This window comes from Hyla sarda, chromosome 2 (genome assembly GCF_029499605.1).
Source record: "Hyla sarda isolate aHylSar1 chromosome 2, aHylSar1.hap1, whole genome shotgun sequence".
NCBI lineage: Eukaryota > Metazoa > Chordata > Amphibia > Anura > Hylidae > Hyla > Hyla sarda.
This window is the reverse complement of record NC_079190.1, coordinates 26,354,989-26,380,513: the sequence shown is the minus strand read 5'-3', so window position 1 is coordinate 26,380,513 and position 25,525 is coordinate 26,354,989. Positions and strand designations below refer to the sequence as shown.

Here is a 25,525-nt window from a genome sequence, read left to right as displayed (position 1 = left end):
GCCGCTAATCTCAAGTATTCCAGGATTTTTTTTTATTTGACTATGCTACAGGGGCTGTAAAGTTAGTGTAGTCCATAATATAGTGTCTGTACCTGTGTGTGACGGGTTTCTCACAATTCTTCTGTGATTTTCACCCCAATATTTATTTTTACCAGCATACAAAATGACTGTTGTCTCAGATTTTTTCCATGTTACAATGCGGCCGAGACCTGACATCACTAGTCAGCTGATGACAGGGAGCCTGTCTGCTTCAATAGGTGGAGAGATCGCTTGGTGGGAGAGAGATCAAGCTGCAACTAATGCAACAGCTGTAGGCACCCTGATTGAAAACCACAGGTCTTTTGAGTGGATGCAGCTAATTTATGTTTTAATGGATGGTGTAGCTGATGTGTGGGAGGGAGGAAAATGGAATTGTGGGATTTGTAGGCAAGAAAAGAAAAGTCAAACAGGAAATACTGGTTCACAAACAGCCAGCCACAGTGTTTCGGTAATCTCACAACATAGCCATTTAGCCCCAAGACCAGCGCAGATCCTTCCTAAGCATGTCCATTACTGTCTGCCAGGTACGTCCTAAAATCCCCTTATGGTGGAGAACCCCTTTAAAGCGTACCTCTCATATGACAGAAAAAAAATAATGCTTCTATATGTTACTCACTAGGTCATGCAGATTCTTTACAAGTATTTTTATGTGTCTAGCTTCTGTATTTGGCTCACAATTCCCTCTGTTCTGCTGCTCATTCTGACATCCACTTTGGCATGTCCCGGCACCGTATTTCATACCGTACCATGTGGTGGGGTCCCCAAAGTCAGAGTCCCTAGGAACAGTGGGGGTCGTCTTCTTTAGTTACATAGTTACATAGTTACATAGTTAGTATGGTTGAAAAAAGACATACGTCCATCAAGTCCAACCAGGGGATTGAAGGGAAGGATGTAAGGGGATAAGGGAAAGGGATGTAGTTTTATAATTCTGCATAAGCATTAATGTTATTTTGTTCCAGGAATGTATCTAACCCTGCTTTAAAGCTGTTAATTGTTCCTGCTGTGACCAGTTCCTGAGGTAGACCGTTCCATAAATTCACAGTCCTCACGGTAAAGAAGGCGTGCCGCCCCTTTAGACTAAACCTTTTCTTCTCCAGACGGAGGGAGTGCCCCCTCGTCCTTTGGGGGGGGTTTAACCTGGAACAGTTTTTCTCCATATTTTTTGTATGGGCCATTAATATACTTATATACGTTTATCATATCCCCCCTTAAACGTCTCTTCTCAAGACTAAACAATTGTAACTCCTTTAATCGCTCCTCATAGCTAAGATGTTCCATGCCCCATATTAGTTTAGTCACGCGTCTCTGCACCCTTTCCAACTCCGCAGTGTCCCTTTTATGAACAGGCGACCAAAACTGAACAGCATATTCCAGGTGAGGCCGTACCAATGCTTTATAAAGGGGGAGTATTATGTCCCTGTCCCTTGAGTCCATGCCTCTTTTTATACATGACAATATCCTGCCGGCTTTGGAAGCAGCAGCCTGACATTGCATGCTATTCTGTAGTCTGTGATCTACAAGTACACCCAGATCCTTCTCTACCAGTGACTCTGCCAGTTTAATCCCCCCTAAGACATACGACGCATGCAGGTTATTAGTACCCAGATGCATAACTTTACATTTATCCACATTGAACCTCATTTGCCAAGTGGATGCCCAGACACTTAGTCTATCCAAGTCATCTTGTAACCTATACACATCCTCTATAGACTGTACCGTGCTACAAAGCTTGGTGTCATCTGCAAAGATAGAAACAGAGCTGTTAATACCATCCTCTATATCATTGATAAATAAATTAAACAGCAGCGGGCCCAGTACTGAACCTTGGGGTACACCACTAATAACCGGGGACCAATCAGAGTACGAATCATTTACCACCACTCTCTGGGTACGATCCATGAGCCAGTGTTCAATCCAGTTACAAACTAAAGTTTCCAAGCCCAAGGACCTTAACTTACCTGTCAGATGTCTGTGAGGGACAGTATCAATCGCTTTAGCAAAATCCAGAAACACTATATCCACAGCCATTCCTCTGTCAAGGCTTCTACTCACCTCTTCATAAAAGCAAATTAGATTGGTTTGACAACTTCTATCCTTAGTAAACCCATGCTGGTTATCACTTATAATACTATTATCCCCTATGTATTCCTGTATGTAATCCCTTATAAGTCCTTCAAACAATTTACCCACAATGCACGTTAGACTTACCGGTCTATAATTGCCTGGCAAAGACCTAGAGCCCTTCTTGAAGATTGGTACCACATTAGCCTTGCGCCAGTCCCTTGGCACAATACCAGACACCAGAGAATCTCTAAATATCATGAACAAGGGTACAGATATTACTGAACTTACCTCTCTAAGAACTCTTGGGTGTAGTCCATCCGGCCCTGGAGATTTGCTTACATTTACTTTACTTAACTTACCTTGTACCATCTCTACATTAAGCCAGTTCAATACATTATATGATGTGTTACCAGCACTGACCTGGCCAATGTCAGCTCCTTCTTCCATAGTATATACAGAACTAAAGAACCCATTCAGTAGCTCCGCCTTCTCTTGATCGCCCGTGACAACCTCCCCATTATCATTATTAAGGGGTCCTACATGCTCTGTCCTTGGTTTTTTTGTATTTATATATCTAAAAAAATATTTAGGATTAGTTTTGCTTTCTTCGGCCACCTGTCTCTCATTTTGAATTTTTGCTGTTTTTATTACATTTTTACAGATTTTATTAAGCTCCTTGTACTGTTTAAATGTTATAGCTGACCCATCAGATTTGTATTTTTTGAAGGCTATTTTTTTGTTGTTTATTGCTCTTTTAACCTCATTTGTCAGCCATGCAGGATTTAGTTTTAATCGTTTATATTTGTTCCCCTTTGGTATATATTTAGCTGTATAGTTATTTAGAGTTGATTTAAAGATGTCCCATTTACCTTCTGTATCAGTATTTGACAACACCTCCCCCCAGTCTATGTCCTGTAGACCCCTCGTCACCCCTCAGTTCGCTAAAAGTCGTGTCATTAAAAGTGTAAATATGTATATTTAAGATGTCTACCTTGTTAGAACTCTAGGGTTTGCTAAAGGACCTTTGGTGGTTTTAGTCAGGTGATCACCCACAATCCTATGTAACGGTGAGTGACAGCTGACATGGACCAATCTAAAACGGTTCAGCCCCTGCCCATATAAGGGAGCTGCTTAGGGAGCTGCTAATTAGTCCTTCTACAGCAACACATGATGGAATAGCAGTGACGCGTTTCAATCATCTAAGCGATCTTAGTCATACTGGAAGTATGACTAAGATCACTTAGACAATTGAAACGCTTCACTGCTGTTCCCTCCTGTGTGTTGCTGTATTGGAATAAATATTTTCGGCATTTGAGCTCCTGCTGCGCTGGATATCCTTTCTTTTTCTACTAAGTGTTTTCTGTAGTATCCAAGGGGAGGAGTAGTCTTATGATTGTCTCCTTTGCTCCCTTGGTCAATCACTCTGTTAAGCTCTCAGTATGATCTCTACATAGGGCCCTTAGGGCAGCCCCACACTTTTTGCTTTGGTTGGTCCAAAAGTTCTTCAGTCTCTTGCCAGGTCTTTTTTATGGCAGCAGTAAACAGGTCTGCAGTTTCGTAACAGACACAAAAGGACCCTGTGGCACTACACGTGGTCACTGCCTCATTACTGTCTACTTCCCCCTAACTCTACCTTAGATGTCCTCACTATGCAGCAATCCCATGGTGCGACATTCAGCACCATCATAATACCGTACATTAGTGTTGAGTTCTGCGTGGGCCGGCCGTGACACAGGACTCCTCCTCCTGACAACTGCCCTGCAGGAACCCATGTCTTAGTACACCACATTCAGCAGCCTGTATTGTTAAAGGATTTATCCAGGAATAGAGCAACAGAGCTAATTTCTTACAAAAACAACTCCACATCTGTCTCCAGGTTGTGTGTGGCATTACAACTTGGCTCCATTCACTTCAATGGAACTGAGCTGCAGAACAACACCCAACCTGGAGACAGACAGGGAGTGTTTTTTTAAAGAAATTAGCTCTGTTTTTCTATTCCTGGATAACCCCTTTAATGCAATGGACAAAATCAGGACACAAAACACCACAAAGGGTCAGTACGGGACAAGACAAATGCAAAGGGGGAGAACACCAAAATATCGTAACCCCATCCTTATGATAAGCCGCCAATCTCGAATTGAAACCTTATCAGGGAATAAAATATAGTATCCTTAAAAGATTATAAAATATATATATATATATATATATATATATATATTGTTTCTTAGGTTAGTAAAAATTTATGTAAAAGGCAGATTCATAATGTCATCTCTGGAAAACAGTGTAAACATCTCGAAACCAGCGGCCGTCATGAATATTTTAGGTGCTGGAGGAATAAAACAAATGTTTTACCGCAGTCTTCTGCCCTCTGGTCGCTCTTTCTGTTTATCAGAGCAAAAATCTTTTAATTGATGCCAGTTAGTGTGCATCACCCCTCCAGGGGACTCCTCACTTCTATTACACTTTAAGGAGGACATTAAAAAAGTCCATTACTGGGAATGTCTGATGTGAACTGTGTATAAGCCGGCTGTGAGGACAGAATTGTCTGGGATTTCTTTATATACTGTAATAATAAGGATAGTGCTTTCTACTAAATGAAGTATCTATCTATCTATCTATCTCATATCTATCTATCTATCTATCTATCTCATATCTATCTATCTCATATCTATCTATCTCATATATATCTATCTATCTCCTATCTATCTATCTATCTCCTATCTATCTATCTATCTATCTATCTTTCATATCTATCTATCTTTCATATCTATCAATCTCATATCTATCAATCTCATATCTATCAATCTCATATCTATCTCCTATCTATCTATCTCCTAGCTAACTGTCTCTCATATCTATCTATCTCTCATATCTATCTATCGCTCATATCTATCTATCACTCATATCTATCTATCTCTCATATCTATCTATCTCTCATATCTATCTATATATCTATCTATCTCTCATATCTATCTATCTCCTATCTATCTATCTAGCTATCTCATATCTATCTATCTATCTATCTATCTATCTATCTAGCAACAGGAGAATACAGCAGCACACTGCTAGCATAAAGATATAGATGAAACATGAGTATATAGATAAAACATGAGTATATAGATAGAACATGGAAAGCTATACAGCTGTAATGCAATAAATGAAGATATGAAACTATGAAAATATGAGGTACTTAGCTTGCAAATTTGGCGCCAAATAGCGTTGACCGTCCCACCACGGTAAGGTGACCTCATTCTGGGACGGACCCTACACTATGAATATGCCTCTGTGTGAACAGAGCCCAGCAGCCTGCACCTGCAAGCCAGGTTTTTACAATAGTTTGGATCAATAGTGCTGGCCAATTTATTCTTTGGTTATCTATCTATCTATCTATCTATCTCATAGCTATCTCATATCTATCTATCTCATATCTATCTATCTATCTCATATCTATCTCATATCTATCTATCTATCTCATATCTATCTATCTCATATCTATCTATCTATCTCATATCTATCTATCTCATATCTATCTATCTATCTATCTATCTCATATCTATCTATCTCATATCTATCTATCTCATATCTATCTATCTAATATCTATCTCTATCTATCTATCTATCTATCTCTCATATCTATCTATTTCATATTTATCTATCTATGGTTTTGTGCTACATGTTATGAAAAAGTAATATGTGTCATTACAAAGTTCAATTACTTGCGCAAAAAAGAAGCCCCATATGGATCTATGGATGGAGAAATAAAAGAGTTATGGCTTTTAGAGGGTGAGGAGGAAAAAACAAAAACACCAAGAAAAAAAAAGGGTTGTGCTGCAATACCAGAAATATTCCAAGGGGTAGGATGGCGCTGTTTCTGGAAAAGAAAAAAAATACTAATGCGACCCTTTCTCTTGTAGTCAGCCCCCTTAAGCCTGACATCAGGTCCTTTATCCCTCCTTGTCTTGTCACGTGCGGCTCCTAGAGGGTCTCCATCACCCCCATATATGATGAGACTGGTAACATATGTCACCAATCTACTCCCAGCGTTTCTGCTGTAAACCCCCTGAAGCGGCGCGTTCAATTAAAAATGAAGGCAGAGGAGGGATTTGTGTCTTTTTTGCTGCAGTTTTTGGGCTGTGATGTTGGAGATTGCAGTCACTGAATGTGTCACGTTCCCTCTGGTGTCTCCTGGGACAGTGGGCTCTGTCATCTGCAGTGAATTGTGCCAGGAGATACCACAGGAGGCCGTGATCTGGAGACATCATTTCTGCTTCCCAAATCTTCTCACTTTAATCTCAGACACGTTTGTCAAAGATGAATTACAGACATTCATGCCGGCTGAAAGCCGAGGAAAATTAAATGGCCGAGCACAAGTCATGAGGAGACTTCAGGGCTTTTATATTGCAGTTATATTAGGATGTATTCTTCTTAAAGGGGAACTCTGCCTTAAGTAAGTTCTGCTATCTCTATGGGATCAGGATATATAGTAGTAATTCACCTCAGCTCCAGCTCTATCTGTATACTGCTGCTGCTATCTCTATGTGATCAGTATATATAGTAGTTATACACCTCCGCTCCAGCTCTATCTGTATACTGCAGCTGCTGTTATCTCTACGGGATCAGTATATATAGTAGTTATTCACCTCCGCTCCACCTCTATCTGTATACTGCAGCTGCTGTTATCTCTACGGGATCAGTATATATAGTAGTTATACACCTCCCCTCCAGCTCTCTGTATACTGCTGCTGCTATCTCTATGTGATCAGTATATATAGTAGCTATACACCTCCCCTCCAGCTCTATCTGTATACTGCTGTTGTTATCTCTATGCAATCAGAATATATAATGGTTATATACCTCCAGCTCTATCTGTGTACTGCTGCTGCTATTTCTATGTGATCAGGATATATAGTATTTATACACCTTTCCTCCTGCTCTATCTTTATACTGCTGTTGATATCTCTATGGGATCAGGATATATAGTATTTATACATCTCTCCTCCAGCTCTATCTGTATACTGTTGCTGATATCTCTATGGGATCAGGATATACAGTAGTTATATACCCCCCTTACTGGCTCTATCAGTATACTGCTGCTGCTATCTCTATTGGATCAGAATTTACAGTAGTTATATACACCCCCCTTACAGGCTCTATCTGTATACTGCTGCTTTCTCGATTGATCAGGATATATAGTAGTTATACACCTCTCCTCCAGCTCTATCTGCATACTGTTACTATCTCTATGTAATCAGGATATATAATGGTTATACACCTCCAGCTCTATCTTTATACTGCTGCTGCTATCTCTATGGGATCAGGATATAGAGTAGTTATACACCTCCCCTCCAGCTCTATCTTTATAGCACTGTTGATATTTCTATGGGATCAGGATATATAGTATTTATACACCTTTCCTCCAGCTCTATCTTTATACTGCTACTGATATCTCTAAGGAATCAGGATATATAGCAGTTATACACCTCTCCTCCAGCTCTATCTTTATACTGCAGTTGCTATCTCTATGGAATCAGGATATATAGTAGTTATACACCTTTCCTCCAGCTCTATCTTTATACTGCTGCTGCTATCTCTATGGGATCAGGATATGCAGTAGTTATACACCCCCCTTACCGGCTCTATCTGTATACTGCTGCTATCTTTATTGATCAGGATATATAGTAGTTATACACCCCCCTTACCGGCTCTATCTGTATACTGCTGCTATCTCTATTGATCAGGATATATAGTAGTTATACACCTCCCCTCCCAGCTCTATCTTTATGCTGCTGCTGCTATCTCTATGTGATCAGGATATATAGAAGTTATACATCTCCCCTCCCGCTATATCTATATGGTGCTGCTGCTATTTCTAAGGGATCCTAATATATACTAATTATCTCCTACGACTGCTGCTGCTATCTTTATGGGATCAGAATATATAGTAGTTATACACCTCCCCTCCAGCTCTATCTGTATACTGCTGCTATCTTTATGTGATCAGGATATATAGTAGTTATACACCTCCCCTCCTGCTGTATCTGTATACTGCTTCTGCCATCTCCATGGGATCAGGATATATAGTAGTTGCACATCTCCCCTCCAGCTCTATCTGTATACTGCTGCTGCTATCTTTATGGTTTCAAGATGTACAGCCATCATACACCCCCCTTAAAGCTGTGTTAACACATTGCATTTTTGTGGTTTCCCTGTAGAGAAAATGGAGCTATTTAGTGCAATTGCACAAATTATGGTAAAAATAGGTACATTTTAAAGCGATTTTGGAAAATCCCAGCAAAAAAAAAATTAAAAAAAAATCTATTCACAGTGCAAATGTGTCAGAAATGCAGTCAGGATGCAACATGTGAACACAGCCTGACCACTTCAAATCTTTATAAAACTCCTCAATAGTCTTTATAAGTCAAATCACTTTCAGCATGTGAGAATATTTCTCTAAAAATGCACTTTAAATGAGAAAATGCATCAAAACTGCACATCATGTGAATTGACCCCAACATGCTTATGTGTCTCAGCAGTAAGGGTCTATTCACACCGAAAAATTTCCGCTTGCAGAATTCCCAAGCGGAAATTCAGAAGTGTGAAAGGGAGTGCGGAATCCCATAGAAGTCTTTAGACTTTAATTTGAGGCGGAATACCGCAAGCCGAAATTCTGCCATGTGAATAGACCCTTAAAGGGGTACTCCGCTGGAAACCATTGTTATTTTTAAATCAACTGGTGCCAGAAAGTTAAACAGATTTGTAAACGACTTCTATTTAAATATCTTAATCCGTCCAGTACTTATCAGCTGCTGTATGCTCCACAGGAAGTTCTTTTCTTTTTGAATTTCCTTTCAGTCTGACCACAGTGCTCTCTGCTGACACCTCTGTCCATGTCAGGAACTGTCCAGAGCAGGAGCAAATCCCCATAGCAAACCTCTCCTGCTCTGGACACTCAGTCCCTGAAAATGGACAGAGGTGTCAGCAGAGAGCACTGTGGTCAGACAGAAAGGAAATTCAAAAAAGAAAAGGACTTCCTGTGGAGCATATAGCAGCTTATAAGTACTGGAAGGATTAAGATTTTTAAATAGAAGTCATTTACAAATCTGTTTAACTTTCTGGCTCCAGTTGATAAAAAAAAAAAAAAAAAAAATAATACATTTTTAAATGGTAAACTTCTGACTCCCTGAAGCCACCACTAGGGGAGCTCACTGTTTACAAGTTTAATTGAACTCTATAGCTCCCCTAGTGGTAGCACCAGGTAGTGAGAAAATTATCATGGATATCTCTGGAGCTCTGTATAGCGAAAACTAAGCTCTTACCCCTATAGAAAAATATTCTAAAAATATTCAGCACACAATAGTGGACCTTAAAACAACACATGGTGTCTTTTATATCATCCTTACCCATAGCCATATTATACACATCTATTTGCTAAGATATAGAGGAAGGTATCTCTTTAAGAAATGAACGACGTCTTGTTTAAAGGGGTACTCCGGTGGGGAAATTTTTTTTTTAATCAACTGGTGCCAGGAAGTTAAACAGATTTGTAAATTACTTCTATTAAAAAATCTTTACTATTCCAGTACTTTTTAGCAGCTGTATGCTACAGAGGAAATTCTTTTCTTTTTTCATTTATTTTTTGTCTTGGCCACAGTGCTCTCTACTGACACCTGATGTCCGTATCAGGAATTGTCCAGAGCAGGAGAAAATCCCCATAGCAAACCTGTGCTACTCTGGACAGTTCCTGACACGGACAGAGGTGTCAGCAGAGAGCGCTGTGGTCAGACAGAAAATAACTACACAACTTTCTTTGTAGTATACAGCAGCTGATAAGTACTGGAAGGGTAAAGATTTTTTAATAGAAGTATTTTACAAATCTGTTTAATTTTCTGACATTAGTTCATTTAAAAAAAAAGTAAAAAAAAAAAAGTTTTTCACCGGAGCACCCCTTTAATGGCTTCACCTCCGTCTCCTTTATGTCTCCTAAGACTCAGGGAAACTTCTGCTATCTGCACGATGCTTAAAGGTAAATCTACAGCGCCGTACGACAGCAAACAGTTCACCATCCCGAATCAATACCGTATTGTGCTTATCTGCTCCTTCTACCTAAATCACAAAATGCGCTCCTCATACATTTATGGCGTCCTCACATTCCCCGGCCCATTGTGATGGATTCTTCTTTTTTCTTGGCTTGGCTGCCCTTTCTATTCTTTCTGTTAAATTGAAAAATGCCAAAATATTTACTCGGTGTTCAAGTTGTGATCTGTCTTATTGCTTTAGGAAAGTAAATACATTTTTTGGAATTCTCATCTCGGGTAATACAGATATATCGGAAGCCATCTTGGAATGTGAAAAGACAACATAGGTCCTGACAGTTTATGGCCTCAATTAATTTAGGACGTGGGGACATTTAGTTGCTATAGGGCCTCTGAGCAACAAAAGGGAACTGGTTACTTTTGGGGTGTTTTTTTATTTTATTTTTATTTTTTTAAAGGGGTGCCAGAAAGTTAAAAAGACTTGTAAATTACTTCTAACCCTTCCAGTACTTCTCAGCTGCTGTATGTTCCAGAGGAAGTTCTTTTCTTTTTGAATTTCCTTTCTGTCTGACCACAGTGCTCTCTGCTGACACCTCTGTCCATGTCAGGAACTGTCCAGAGCAGGAGCAAATCCCCATAGCAAACCTATCCTGCTCCGGACAGTTCCTAAAATGGACAGAGGTGTCAGCAGAGAGCACTGTGGTCAGACTGAAAGGAAATTCAAAAAGAAAATAACTTCCTGTGGAGCATACAGCAGCTGATAATATTTTTAAATAGAAGTCATTTACAAATCTGTTTAACTTTCTGGCACCAGTTAATAAAAAAAAAAAAAAATGATGCACAGATATTTTTCATTCTCTACATTTCAGGCAGTGGGACCAGAGTTGGGCTCCTTGCCAGTAGCAAGCAAATTGTAACACCGAGCGCTCTGGGTCCCCACTCCTCCCCGGAGCGCTCACAGCGTTTTCCCGTTCGCAGCGCCCTGGTCAGACCTGCTGACCGGGTGCGCTGCGATAATGTCCCCAGCCGGGATGCGATTCGCGATGCGGGACACGCCCGCTCGCGATGCGCATCCCGACCCGCTTACCAGACTCGTTCCCCGTCTGTGCTGTCCCGGGCGCGCGCGGCCCCGCTCCCTAGGGCTCGCGCGCGCCGGGTCTTTGCGATTTAAAGTGCCGGTGCGCCACTGATTGGCGCATGGGTTTTAATCAGTATCTTCACCTGTGCACTTCCCTATAATACCTCACTTCCCCTGCACTTCCTTGCCGGATCTTTTTGCCATTGTGCCAGTGAAAGCGTTTCCTTGTGTGTTCCTAGCCTGTGTTCCAGACCTCTTGCCGTTGCCCCTGACTACGATCCTTGCTGCCTGCCCTGACCTTCTGCTACGTCCGACTCTGCTCTTGTCTACTCCCATGTACCGCGCCTATCTCAGCAGTCAGAGAGGTTGAGCCGTTGCCGGTGGATACGACCTGGTTGCTATCGCCGCTGCAAGTCCATCCCGCTTTGCGGCGGGCTCTGGTGAAAACCAGTAGCAACTTAGAACCGGTCCACCGACACGGTCCACGCCAATCACTCTCTGACACAGAGGATCCACCTCCAGCCTGCCGAATCCTGACAGTAGATCCGGTCATGGATCCCGCTGAGGTCCCGCTGCCAGTTGTCGCTGACCTCACCACGGTGGTCGCCCAGCAGTCGCAACAAATAGCGCAACAAGGCCATCAGCTGTCTCAACTGACCGTGATGCTACAGCAGCTTCTACCACAGCTTCAGCAACCATCTCCTCCACCAGCTCCTGCACCTCCTCCGCAGCGAGTGGCCGCATCCAGCCTCCGTTTATCTTTGCCAGACAAATTTGATGGGGACTCTAAATTTTGCCGTGGTTTTCTCTCACAATGTTCCCTGCATTTGGAGATGATGTCGGACCAATTTCCAACTGAAAGGTCTAAGGTGGCTTTCATGGTCAGCCTTCTGTCTGGGAAAGCCCTGTCATGGACCACACCGCTCTGGGACTGCAATGATCCTGTCACTGCCTCTGTACACTCTTTCTTCACGGAGATTCGAAGTGTCTTCGAGGAACCAGCCCGAGCCTCTTCTGCCGAGACTGCCCTGCTGAACCTGGTCCAGGGCAATTCTTCTGTTGGCGAGTACGCCATCCAATTCCGTACTCTCGCCTCCGAATTGTCCTGGAATAACGAGGCCCTCTGCGTGACCTTCAAAAAAGGCCTATCCAGTCACATCAAAGATGTACTGGCCGCACGAGAAATCCCTGCCAACCTGCATGAACTTATTCATCTGGCCACCCGCATTGACATGCGTTTTTCCGAAAGGCGTCAGGAGCTCCACCAGGATATGGACTTTGTTCGCACGAGGCGGTTTCTCTCCCCGACTCCTCTCTTCTCTGGTCCACTGCAATCCGTTCCTGTGCCTTCCGCCGTGGAAGCTATGCAAGTAGACCGGTCTCGCCTGACACCTCAAGAGAGGACACGCCGCCGCATTGAGAACCTATGCCCGTACTGTTCCAGTACCGAAAACTTCTTGAAGGATTGTCCTATCCGTCCTCCACGTCAGGAAAGACGCACTCCGACTCCGCACAAAGGTGAGACAGCTCTAGGTGTGAACTCTGCTTCTCCATGTCTTACTATGCCTGTGCGGATTTCTTCTTCTACCTTCTCCTTCTCAGCTGTGGCCTTCTTGGATTCCGGATCTGCAGGAAATTTCATTTTGGCCTCTTTCGTTAACAGGTTCAACATCCCAGTGACCAGTCTCGCCAGACCCCTCTACATCGCATCTGTTAATGATGAAAGACTGGATTGTACTGTGCGTTACCGCACGGAACCCCTCTTAATGTGCATTGGACCCCATCATGAAAAAATAGAATTTCTGGTCCTCTCTAACTGCATCTCTGAAATTCTTCTTGGACTACCTTGGCCTTAACGCCATTCCCCAACCCTCGATTGGACCACCGGGGAGATCAAGAACTGGGGTACTACATGCCAAAAAAACTGTCTTACGTCTGCTCCCAGTCCTGTCAGTCAAAACCCTATGGCTCCTCCGATACCAGGTCTCCCCAAGGCCTATCTGGACTATGCTGATGTGTTTTGCAAAAAACAAGCAGAGACTTTGCCTCCTCACAGGCCTTATGACTGTCCTATTGACCTCCTCCCTGGTACTACTCCACCCCGGGGCAGAATCTATCCTCTGTCCGCTCCGGAAACACAAGCCATGACGGAGTACATCCAAGAAAATTTAAAAAGGGTATTTATTCGCAAGTCTTCCTCCCCTGCCGGAGCTGGATTTTTCTTCTTCTCCAAAAAAGACGGCTCCTTACGACCTTGCATTGATTACCGCGGTCTTAACAAAATCACTATAAAAAAACGCTATCCCCTACCTCTTATCTCGGAACTCTTTGACCGCCTACGTGGCGCCAACATCTTTACCAAATTGGACTTAAGAGGTGCATATAATCTCATCCGCATCAGGGAAGGGGACGAGTGGAAGACCGCGTTTTAACACCAGGGATGGACACTTTGAATATCTGGTTATGCCTTTTGGGCTTTGCAACGCCCCTGCCGTCTTCCAAGACTTTGTAAATGAAATTTTTCGTGATCTTTTATATACCTGTGTTGTGGTCTACTTCGACGATATTTAGATTTTTTCTTCTAACCTAGAAGAACACCGCCGGCATGTCCGCATGGTTCTTCAGAGACTTCGGGACAATCAGTTATATGCCAAAATGGAAAAATGTCTCTTTATATGTCAATCTCTTCCCTTCCTAGGATACTTAGTCTCTGGCCAGGGACTCCAAATGGACCCGGATAAAGCATCAGCCGTATTGGATTGGCCATGCCCCTCCGGACTCCGAGCTATCCAACGTTTCTTGGGGTTTGCCAATTATTACAGACAATTTATTCCACACTTTTCCACTATTGTGGCCCCAATTGTGGCTCTAACTAAGAAAAACGCCAACTCTAAGTCCTGGCCTCCTCAAGCGGAAAAGGCGTTCAACCATCTCAAAACTGCCTTTTCTTCTGCTCCCGTACTCTCCAGACTTGATCCATCTTAAGCCTTCTCACTGGAGGTAGATGCCTCCTCGGTGGGAGCTGGAGCGGTACTCCTACAGAAAAATTCTTCCGGACATGCTGTTACTTGTGGTTTCTTTTCTAGGACCTTCTCTCCGGCGGAAAAAAACTACTCCATTGGGTATCGAGAACTACTGGCCATAAAACTGGCACTCGAGGAATGGAGGCACCTGCTGGAGGGATCCAAATACCCAGTTATTATATACACTGATCACAAGAATCTCTCTTATCTTCAGTCTGCTCAACGATTGAACCCTCGCCAGGCTAGGTGGTCGTTGTTCTTTGTCCGTTTTAACTTTGAAAATCATTTTCGCCCTGCTGACAAGAACATTAGGGCTGACGCTCTCTCTCGTTCATCGGATGCCTCTGAAATGGAAGCTTCCCCGCAACACATTATTCCTCCCGACTGTCTGATCTCCGCTTCTCCAGCTTCCGTCAGACAAACTCCTCCAGGAAAGACCTTCGTCCCTCCACGCCAGCACCTCAGGATTCTCAGGTGGGGACACTCCTCACACCTCGCAGGCCATGCTGGCATCAAAAAGTCCACCCAGCTCATCTCTCGTTTTTATTGGTGGCCTACCCTGGAAGCTGATGTTGCTGATTTTGTTCGGGCTTGTACAGTCTGTGCCCAGGACAAGACCCCTCGCCAGAAGCCTGCCGATCTCCTCCATCCTCTGCCTGTTCCTGAACAACCATGGTCTCAGATTGCTATGGACTTTATTACAGACTTACCTTTATCCCATGGCAACACTGTTGTTTGGGTGGTCGTTGATCGATTTTCCAAGATGGCACATTTTATCCCTCTTCCAGGTCTTCCTTCTGCACCTCAGTTGGCGAAACAATTTTTTGTGCACATTTTTCGCCTTCACGGGCTTCCTACGCATATCGTCTCGGATAGAGGCGTTCAATTTGTGTCGAAATTCTGGAGGGCCCTCTGTAATCAGCTGAAAATCAAATTAAACTTCTCGTCTTCATATCATCCCCAATCCAATGGGCAAGTGGAAAGAGTTAATCAGGTTCTTGGTGACTATTTGCGACATTTTGTTTCCTCCCGCCAGGATGATTGGGCCGATCTCCTACCATGGGCCGAATTCTCGTATAATTTCAAAGTCTCTGAGTCTTCCGCTAAATCCCCATTTTTTGTGGTGTACGGCCGTCACCCTCTTCCCCCCTCCCCACTCCCATGCCTTCTGGTTTGCCCGCTGTTGATGAGGTTACTCAGGACTTCTCCACCATCTGGAAAGAGACTCAAAAATCTCTCCTACAGGCCTCATCCCGGATGAAGAAACATGCCGATAAGAAAAGAAGAACATCTCCTGTCTTTTCCCCTGGGGACAAAGTGTGGCTCTCCGCCAAGTATGTCCGCTTTCGTGTTCCCAGTTATAAACTGGGACCACATTATCTTGGCCCTTTTAAAATCAAATGCCAAATCAACCCTGTCTCCTACAAACTCCTTCTTCCTCCTTCTCTCCGTATTCCTAATGCTTTTCATGTCTCTCTCCTTAAACCACTCATCCTTAACCGCTTCTCTCCTAAGGTCGTTGCTCCTACTCCTGTTTCCGGGTCCTCTTACATCTTCTCGGTTAAAGAAATTCTGGCATCCAAGACGGTCAGAGGTAAAAAAAAAATTCTTGTAGATTGGGAGAATTGCGGCCCAGAGGAGAGGTCATGGGAACCCGAGGACAACATCCTTGACAAGGACCTTATCCATAAATTCTTGGGTTCCAAAAAGAGGGAGAGACCCAAGGGGGGGGTACTGTAACGCCGAGCGCTCCGGGTCCCCGCTCCTCCCCGGAGCGTTCTCCCGTTTGCAGCGCCCCGGTCAGACCTGCTGACCGGGTGCGCTGCGATAATGTCCCCAGTCGGGATGCGATTCGCGATGCGGGACGCGCCCGCTCGCGATGCGCATCCCGACCCGCTTACCAGACTCGTTCCCCGTCTGTGCTGTCCCGGGCGCGCGCGGCCCCGCTCCCTAGGGCTCGCGCGCGCCGAGTCTTTGCGATTTAAAGTGCCGGTGCGCCACTGATTGGCGCATGGGTTTTAATCAGTATCTTCACCTGTGCACTTGTGCCAGTGAAAGCGTTTCCTTGTGTGTTCCTAGCCTGTGTTCCAGACCTCTTGCCGTTGCCCCTGACTACGATCCTTGCTGCCTGCCCTGACCTTCTGCTACGTCCGACTCTGCTCGTCTACTCCCTTGTACCGCGCCTATCTCAGCAGTCAGAGAGGTTGAGCCGTTGCCGGTGGATACGACCTGGTTGCTACCGCCGTTGCAAGTCCATCCCGCTTTGCGGCGGGCTCTGGTGAAAATCAGTAGCAATCACCGACACGGTCCACGCCAATCCCTCTCTGACACAGAGGATCCACCTCTAGCCTGCCGAATCCTGACACAAATTAATTTCCTACCTTACTTCTCTAGCCAATCACAGCACATCACACCCTTCTCTCTGCAATGCCATAATATAGTGCTGGTAAAAGTGCACTGAATGGGCTTTCTCTGCTGGGCTGATGATTTTCCCATTACACTAGTATAGATGACATGTTGAGGGAGACAGGATTATTCATGCAATAGGTTTAGCAAAGTGCTATGTGAACTGACAAAGAAAACAGCAGTACAGCAAGGAAAGGGTTACCGTAAGCACTAAATAGGCTGTAACTGTGATGGGGGATGATTTACAGTGGTCCCTCAAGTTACAATATTAATTGGTTCCAGGACGACCATTGTAGGTTGAAACCATTGTATGTTGAGACCAGAACTCTATGGAAACTGAAGCACCCAAAATGTCATCCGAAAAAAAGGCAAAAGTGAGGATTAATGATAAATAAGTAGATAACTAATAGAGATAAAGCTTTTCCATACATAGAAAAGTAAGAAAGAGCTTCTGTAAATCACTGTCTATGTCAGTGTTTCCCAACCAGGGTGCCTCCAGCTATTGCAAAACTACAACTCCCAGCATGCCCGGACAGCCGTTGGCTGTCCGGGCATGCTGGGAGTTGTAGTTTTGCAACAGCTGGAGACACCCTGGTTGGGGAAAAAATGGTTTATGTAGAGGAGAGGAGCTTCTTCAGGGTTCTATACAGTACACACAGTGTCCCAAATGGAGCCACCCTTACTTGGTGTCCAAAGGAGCAGCTAACCCTGGTACAGGTAAAGAGTAGTGCAGAACTTGTAGTTCCTCCCTGTACTGTAGGGGACGCTACCATACAGCCAGTCAGTGCACGCACTTCAGTAATACAGGTGTTTTACCAGTAAAATGCCCATTCCGATTGGTCAGTTCCTCCAGTTGTGACAGGTATCACAAATCTGGACTGTCTGTAGCATTGTATGTTTAGTCTGGTTTCAAGTTACAATGGTCCAGAAAACACCATTGTATGTTGAAACTATTGTATGTTGAGGCCATTGTAAGTTGAGGGATCACTGTATACAGTACACTAAAGATGGCAAGTGGGGGAAGAAGTGCTTACTGATGCACTGGCTTTGCAAGGTGCTGTGTGAACAAACATGAAAAAAAACAGCAGGACAGCAAGGAAAGGGTTACCCTAAGCACTGAATAGTCTGGAACTGTGCTGGGGCTGATATATACAGTACACTACTATAGATGGCAAGTGAAGGGAGAAGTACCTACTGGTGCGTTGGCTTTACTATATTTTCTAATATAGTAAAAAAAATGTTATCAATTCTACAAAAGTTCTCATTTCTTGTTACTAAAACTTATTACCTTGTATTAACCCGGCAGACCAAGCAATATAGTAACCTAATTTCACACCTTCCATATATATATATACCTGTATGTATAGCGCGGTAGAGCTTCACTGTCACAGCTGTGCGGTTCTGATGAAAATATTTATCTCTTCAAGCTAATGAGGTTATGAGCCCCTGACACATCCAGTTCCTCCAGTGTGGATACTATGAATAATTCCCAGGAAAGTCTATTGCACTGCAGAAAGCGAGTTAATCATTCAGAGCTAATGGAGTTTGCATATCTTATTTGTGAAATAGAAATATAGGTCATGTTAGGTATCTGCACCGGGTGTGTTGTATGGATTATCTACTTGCTGGATTGGATTACATATTATTTAGTCTTCCATCCTCCGGCCGGGTGTTTGACCGCAAAACTATTGCCCTAACGTCTCACCGTTCAGCTTCGGCTGATGCGGTTCCCCGAGCTTCGTTACCTGATGTCCACCGATGTGGTTTTAATATGAAGCAATAAAGTACAGTGTTTTTATGGGTGAGTGCCATTGACACATTTTCTATTTTTTGCCTTGCATTACGTATGCTTTCTTCTGGTCGTGTGCACCCCCATATTATATTTCCTTCTTTAGGATTCCTTTTTATTGATATTTTTTGCATTATACTATACGCCTATGTAGTGGTGCCACCCAGCTGTTCTTCCTATGTCTATTATAGAAGTTATATTCTTGTACATAGCAGGCAGTATTATAGTAGTTATATTCTTGTACATAGGTGGCAGTATTATAGTAGTTATATTCTTGTACATAGGTGGTAGTATTATAGTAGTTATATTCTTGTATATAGGAGCAGTATTATAGTAGTTATATTCTTGTATATAGGAGGTAGTATTATAGTAGTTATATTCTTGTACATAGCAGGCAGTATTATAGTAGTTATATTCTTGTACATAGGAGCAGTATTATAGAAGTTATATTCTTGTATATAGGAGCAGTATTATAGTAGTTATATTCTTGTATATAGGAGGCAGTATTATAGTAGTTATATTCTTGTATATAGGAGCAGTATTATAGTAGTTATATTCTTGTATATAGGAGCAGTATTATAGTAGTTATATTCTTGTATATAGGAGCAGTATTATAGTACTTATATTCTTATATATAGGATCAGTATTATAGTAGTTATATTCTTGTATATAGGAGGCAGTATTATAGTAGTTATATTCTTGTACATAGCAGGCAGTATTATAGTAGTTATATTCTTGTACATAGGAGCAGTATTATAGAAGTTATATTCTTGTATATAGGAGCAGTATTATAGTAGTTATATTCTTGTATATAGGAGGCAGTATTATAGTAGTTATATTCTTGTACATAGCAGGCAGTATTATAGTAGTTATATTCTTGTATATAGGAGCAGTATTATAGTAGTTATATTCTTGTATATAGGAGCAGTAATATAGTAGTTATATTCTTGTACATAGGTGGTAGTATTATAGTAATTATATTCTTGTATATAGGAGCAGTATTATAGTAGTTATATTCCTGTATATAGGAGCAGTATTAGAGTAGTTATATTCTTGTATATAGGGGGCAGTATTATAGTAGTTATATTCTTGTATATAGGAGCAGCATTATAGTAGTTATATTCTTGTATATAGGAGCAGTATTATAGTAGTTATATTCTTGTATATAGGGGCAGTATTATAGTAGTTATATTCTTGTATATAGGAGCAGTATTATAATAGTAATATTCTTGTATATAGGAAGCAGTATAATAGTAGTTATATTCTTGTACATAGGAGCAGTATTATAGTAGTTATATTCTTGTATATAGAAGCAGTATTATAGTAGTTATATTCTTGTATATAGGAGCAGTATTATAGTAGTTATATTCTTATATATAGGAGCCGTATTATAGTAGTTATATTCTTGTATATAGAAGCAGTATTATAGTAGTTATATTCTTGTATATAGGAGCAGTATTATAGTAGTTATATTCATGTATATAGAAGCAGTATTATAGTAGTTATATTCTTGTATATAGGAGCAGTATTATAGTAGTTATATTCTTGTACATAGGAGCAGTATTATAGTAGTTATATTCTTGTATATAATAAGCAGTATTATAGTAGATATATTCTTGTATATAGGAGCAGTATTATAGTAGTTATGTGAATTCGGGTAGAAAAACAGACATGGTGCACATCTACAATCTTGTATAATGATCTGATTGCTTCTCAGCATAATATCAAAAACTAACAGGTTGTTAGTATACATTTTTGATCAAAAAGTACAAGCCCACTCGCCACGTCAAGGCCACCTATTTTGAGTGGGTCCCTAACGTCCCTAGCATAAAATGGCGCAGCACCGAGCGGCGACCACCACCGCCGCGACACCAATGCCCACAGTGGGGAACGACCCACCGGCAGAGCGGCCCCAATGCCACTCAAACCAGTCTTTGGGCCGCACCCCCCCGCAGACACGGCGCCACGGCAGTAACGGACACCGCACAGCACCACACCAGTGTGAACAGGGTGTAATGGCTCACTTACCATGCTCTCCCAGTCAGACTGGTGTGGTGCTGTGCGGGGGGGGTGCGGCCCATAGACTGGTTTTGAGTGGCATTGGGGCCGCTCTGCCGGTGGGTCGTTCCCCCCTGTGGGCATTGGTGTCGCGGCGGTGGTGGTCGCCACTCGGTGCTGCGACATTTTATGCTAGGGACGTTAGGGACCCACTCTAAATAGGTGGCCTTGACGTGGCGAGTGGGCTTGTACTTTTTGATCAAAAATGTATACTAACAACCTGTTAGTTTTGATATTATGCTGAGAAGCAATCAGATCATTATACAAGATTGTAGATGTGCACCATGTCTGTTTTTCTACCCGAATTCACATTATAGTAGTTATATTCTTGTATATAGGAGGCAGTATTATAGTAGTTACATTCTTGTAAATTGGAGACAGTATTATAGTAGTTATATTCTTGTATATAGGAGCAGTATTATAGTAGTTATATTCTTGTATATAGGAGCAGTATTATAGTAGTTATATTCTTGTATATAGGGGCAGTATTATAGTAGTTATATTCTTGTATATAGGAGCAGTATTATAGTAGTAATATTCTTATATATAGGAAGCAGTATAATAGTAGTTATATTCTTGTACATAGGAGCAGTATTATAGTAGTTATATTCTTGTATATAATAGCAGTATTATAGTAGTTATATTCTTATATATAGGAGCCGTATTATAGTAGTTATATTCTTGTATATAGAAGCAGTATTATAGTAGTTATATTCTTGTATATAGGAGCAGTATTATAGTAGTTATATTCTTATATATAGGAGCCGTATTATAGTAGTTATATTCTTGTATATAGAAGCAGTATTATAGTAGTTATATTCTTGTATATAGGAGCAGTATTATAGTAGTTATATTCTTGTATATAGAAGCAGTATTATAGTAGTTATATTCTTGTATATAGGAGCAGTATTATAGTAGTTATATTCTTGTATATAGGAGCAGTATTATAGTAGTTATATTCTTGTATATAGGGGCAGTATTATAGTAGTTATATTCTTGTATATAGGAGCAGTATTATAGCAGTAATATTCTTGTATATAGGAAGCAGTATAATAGTAGTTATATTCTTGTACATAGGAGCAGTATTATAGTAGTTATATTCTTGTATATAGAAGCAGTATTATAGTAGTTATATTCTTGTATATAGGAGCAGTATTATAGTAGTTATATTCTTGTATATAATAAGCAGTATTATAGTAGTTATATTCTTGTATATAGGAGCAGTATTATAGCAGTAATATTCTTGTATATAGGAAGCAGTATAATAGTAGTTATATTCTTGTACATAGGAGCAGTATTATAGTAGTTATATTCTTGTATATAGAAGCAGTATTATAGTAGTTATATTCTTGTATATAGGAGCAGTATTATAGTAGTTATATTCTTGTATATAATAAGCAGTATTATAGTAGTTATATTCTTGTATATAGGAGCAGTATTATAGTAGTTATATTCTTGTATATAGGAACAGTATTATAGTAGTTATATTCTTATATATAGGAGCCGTATTATAGTAGTTATATTCTTGTATATAGAAGCAGTATTATAGTAGTTATATTCTTGTATATAGGAGCAGTATTATAGTAGTTATATTCTTGTATATAGAAGCAGTATTATAGTAGTTATATTCTTGTATATAGGAGCAGTATTATAGTAGTTATATTCTTGTATATAGGAGCAGTATTATAGTAGTTATATTCTTGTATATAGGAGCAGTATTATAGTAGTTATATTCTTGTACATAGGTGGTAGTATTATAGTAATTATATTCTTGTATATAGGAGCAGTATTATAGTAGTTATATTCCTGTATATAGGAGCAGTATTAGAGTAGTTATATTCTTGTATATAGGGGGCAGTATTATAGTAGTTATATTCTTGTATATAGGAGCAGTATTATAGTAGTTATATTCTTGTATATAGGAGCAGTATTATAGTAGTTATATTCTTGTATATAGGGGCAGTATTATAGTAGTTATATTCTTGTATATAGGGGCAGTATTATAGTAGTTATATTCTTGTATATAGGAGCAGTATTATAGTAGTAATATTCTTGTATATAGGAAGCAGTATAATAGTAGTTATATTCTTGTACATAGGAGCAGTATTATAGTAGTTATATTCTTGTATATAGAAGCAGTATTATAGTAGTTATATTCATGTATATAGGAGCAGTATTATTGTAGTTATATTCTTGTATATAGAAGCAGTATTATAGTAGTTATATTCTTGTATATAGGAGCAGTATTATAGTAGTTATATTCTTGTATATAGGAGCAGTATTATAGTAGTTATATTCTTGTATATAGGAGCAGTATTATGGTAGTTATATTCTTGTACATAGGAGCAGTATTATAGTAGTTATATTCTTGTATATAATAAGCAGTATTATAGTAGATATATTCTTGTATATAGGAGCAGTATTATAGTAGTTATATTCTTGTATATAGGAGGCAGTATTATAGTAGTTACATTCTTGTAAATTGGAGACAGTATTATAGTAGTTATATTCTTGTATATAGGAGCAGTATTATAGTAGTTATATTCTTGTATATAGGAACAGTATTATAGTAGTTATATTCTTGTATATAGGAGCAGTATTATAGTAGTTATATTTTTGCATATAGGAGCAGCATTATAGTAGTTACATTCTTGTATATAGGAGACAGTATTATAGTAGTTATATTCATGTACATAGGGAGCAGTATTATAGTAGTTATATTTTTGTATATAGGAGCAGTATTATAGTAGTTACATTCTTGTATATAGGAGACAGTATTATAGTAGTTATATTCATGTACATAGGGAGCAGTATTCTGTAGATGTAATGTCTATGATCTTAAAGGACCTTGAAGGATAAACTTTTTCTTGAAGAGTAATTCATGAAAGAAATGTGAATATATTTGTGTAATATTCTATATTTTTGGGTTGTGTTAGGAGACCCACACAAGCGTTTAGAACTTGTACACAATGAATACAGATGATGCCCCAATCTATTACTATTCAATTTTTCCACTTTTTTCTTTGATAGAACGATTATGCAGTCTTCTATCATCACAGTGTGACCAGGGGACGGAAATAATTCCAATTTTTCAGCACAGCAAAAAACCAAAGTAAGTAGAATCAGCAGGAGATTATTGTGAATCTTTGAAAAAAGTGAAAAGATTTCTGTATATTTCATTTCTGTTGTACTGAATCTTAGTTACTGGATGTGTTCATCTTCCTTCATGTCAAAAGCTAAATTGAGAAGCAGTGCATTGTGGGGATTATGGTGACAGCTACACATGGTCTGTACACACAGGACATAAATGCTTTCAGGTGCGTTGTTGCTGAACATACCCTTAAAGTGGTACTCCACAACATTTTGTTCCGAATGCTGGCTGCGGGGGTTGTGACATCACAGCCACACCCCTTGTGATGTTACGCCACACCCCCTCAATGCAAGTGTAAGGGAGGGGGCGTGGCAGATGCCACACCCCCTCCCATACACTTGCATTGAGGGGGCATGGCATGACATCACTAGAAGTGTGGTCACAACATCCGCAGCCCACACCCAGCTTTCGGATCAAAATGTTCCGAATGCTGTGTCAGTGGAGTACCCCTTTAGCCCCTAAAGGGTGCAGGGCAAAAATTAACACCCTGAATGCCTTATAGTTAACCCACCAGAGTGTACATTTATGCCCTACATCTTTTACTATCTATGAAGCGAGGTAAGAAGCTGCTCTGGCTTTATAGACGATGAGTCCCAGCTGCTCTCAGCAGCCGGGACCTCACTGCTAATGATGGACATCAACAATCGCGCTTACACCATTCTTCTGCCATTAACCCTTGGAGACTTAAAAAGTGTAAAAAAAATAAATATTTAAAAATAAATAAGACCCTCCCTTATACAAATGTATTAAAACGATTTTCCCATTTTACAAAAAAATGTAAAAATATATAAACATATTTGGTGTTGTCGTATGTGGATATGTCAGAACTATTAAAACATAATGTTAATGGTATTGTACGGTGAATGGTGTTTACGTAAAAAAACATGCCAAGGTCCAAAATTGCTGATTTTTGGTTACATCCTAGAAAAATTTTAATAAAAAGTGATCAAAAAGTCACATACACTGCTCAAAAAAATAAAGGGAACACTAAGATAACACATCCTAGATCTGAATGGATGAACTAATCGTATGAAATACTTTCATCTTTACATAGTTGAATTCGCTGACAACAAAATCACACAAAAATTATCAATGGAAATCAAATTTATCAACCCATGGAGGTCTGGATATGGAGTCACACTCGAAATCACAGTGGAAAACCGCACTACAGGCCGATCCAACTTTATGTAATGTCCTTAAAACAAGTCAAAATGAGGCTCAGTAGTGTGTGTGGCCTCCACGTGTCCGTATGACCTCCCTACAATGCCTGGGCATGCTCCTGAACAGTCTGTGGTGCAACGTGGCGTTGGTGGATGGAGCGAGACGTTGTCCCAGATGTGTCCAATCGGATTCAGGTCTGGGGAACGGGTGGGCCAGTAAATAGAATCAATCCCTTCCTCTTGCAGGAACTGCTGACAAACTCCAGCCACATGAGGTCTAGCATTGTCTTGCATTAGGAGCAACCCAGAGCCAACTGCACCAGCATATGGTCTCACAAGGGGTCTGAGGATATCATCTCGGTACCTAATGACATTCAGGCTACCTCTGGCAAGCATATGGAGGGCTGTGCGGCCCCGCAAAGAAATGCCACCCCACACAATTACTGACCCACCGCCAAACAGGTCATGCTGGAGGATGTTGAAGGCAGCAGAATGTTCTCCACGGCGTCTCCAGACTCTGGAACATCTGTCACATGTGCTCAGTGTGAGCCTGCTTTCATCTGTGATGAGCACAGGGTGCCAGTGGCGAATTATCCAATCTTGGTGTTCTCTGGCAAATGCCAAACGTGCTGCACGGTGTTGGACTATAAGCACAACCCCCACCTGTGGATGTCGGGCCCTCACACCACCCTCATGGAGTCTGTTTCTGACCGTTTGAGTTGAC

At 41.1% G+C, this 25,525-nt stretch overlaps 1 protein-coding gene across 15 annotated transcripts in view; it reads left to right on the top strand.

Annotated features, from left to right (window-relative positions):
• The window catches only part of NOX4 (NADPH oxidase 4), a 298,783-nt gene that overhangs the window by 218,594 nt on the left and 54,664 nt on the right, over window positions 1–25,525 (top strand). For all 15 annotated transcript variants that reach the window (XM_056561416.1, XM_056561413.1, XM_056561415.1 and 12 more), the window contains one exon: window positions 23,521–23,602. In XM_056561416.1, coding sequence (XP_056417391.1) covers window positions 23,521–23,602 — 82 coding nt within the window. The remainder of the gene's footprint in view (window positions 1–23,520; window positions 23,603–25,525) is intronic.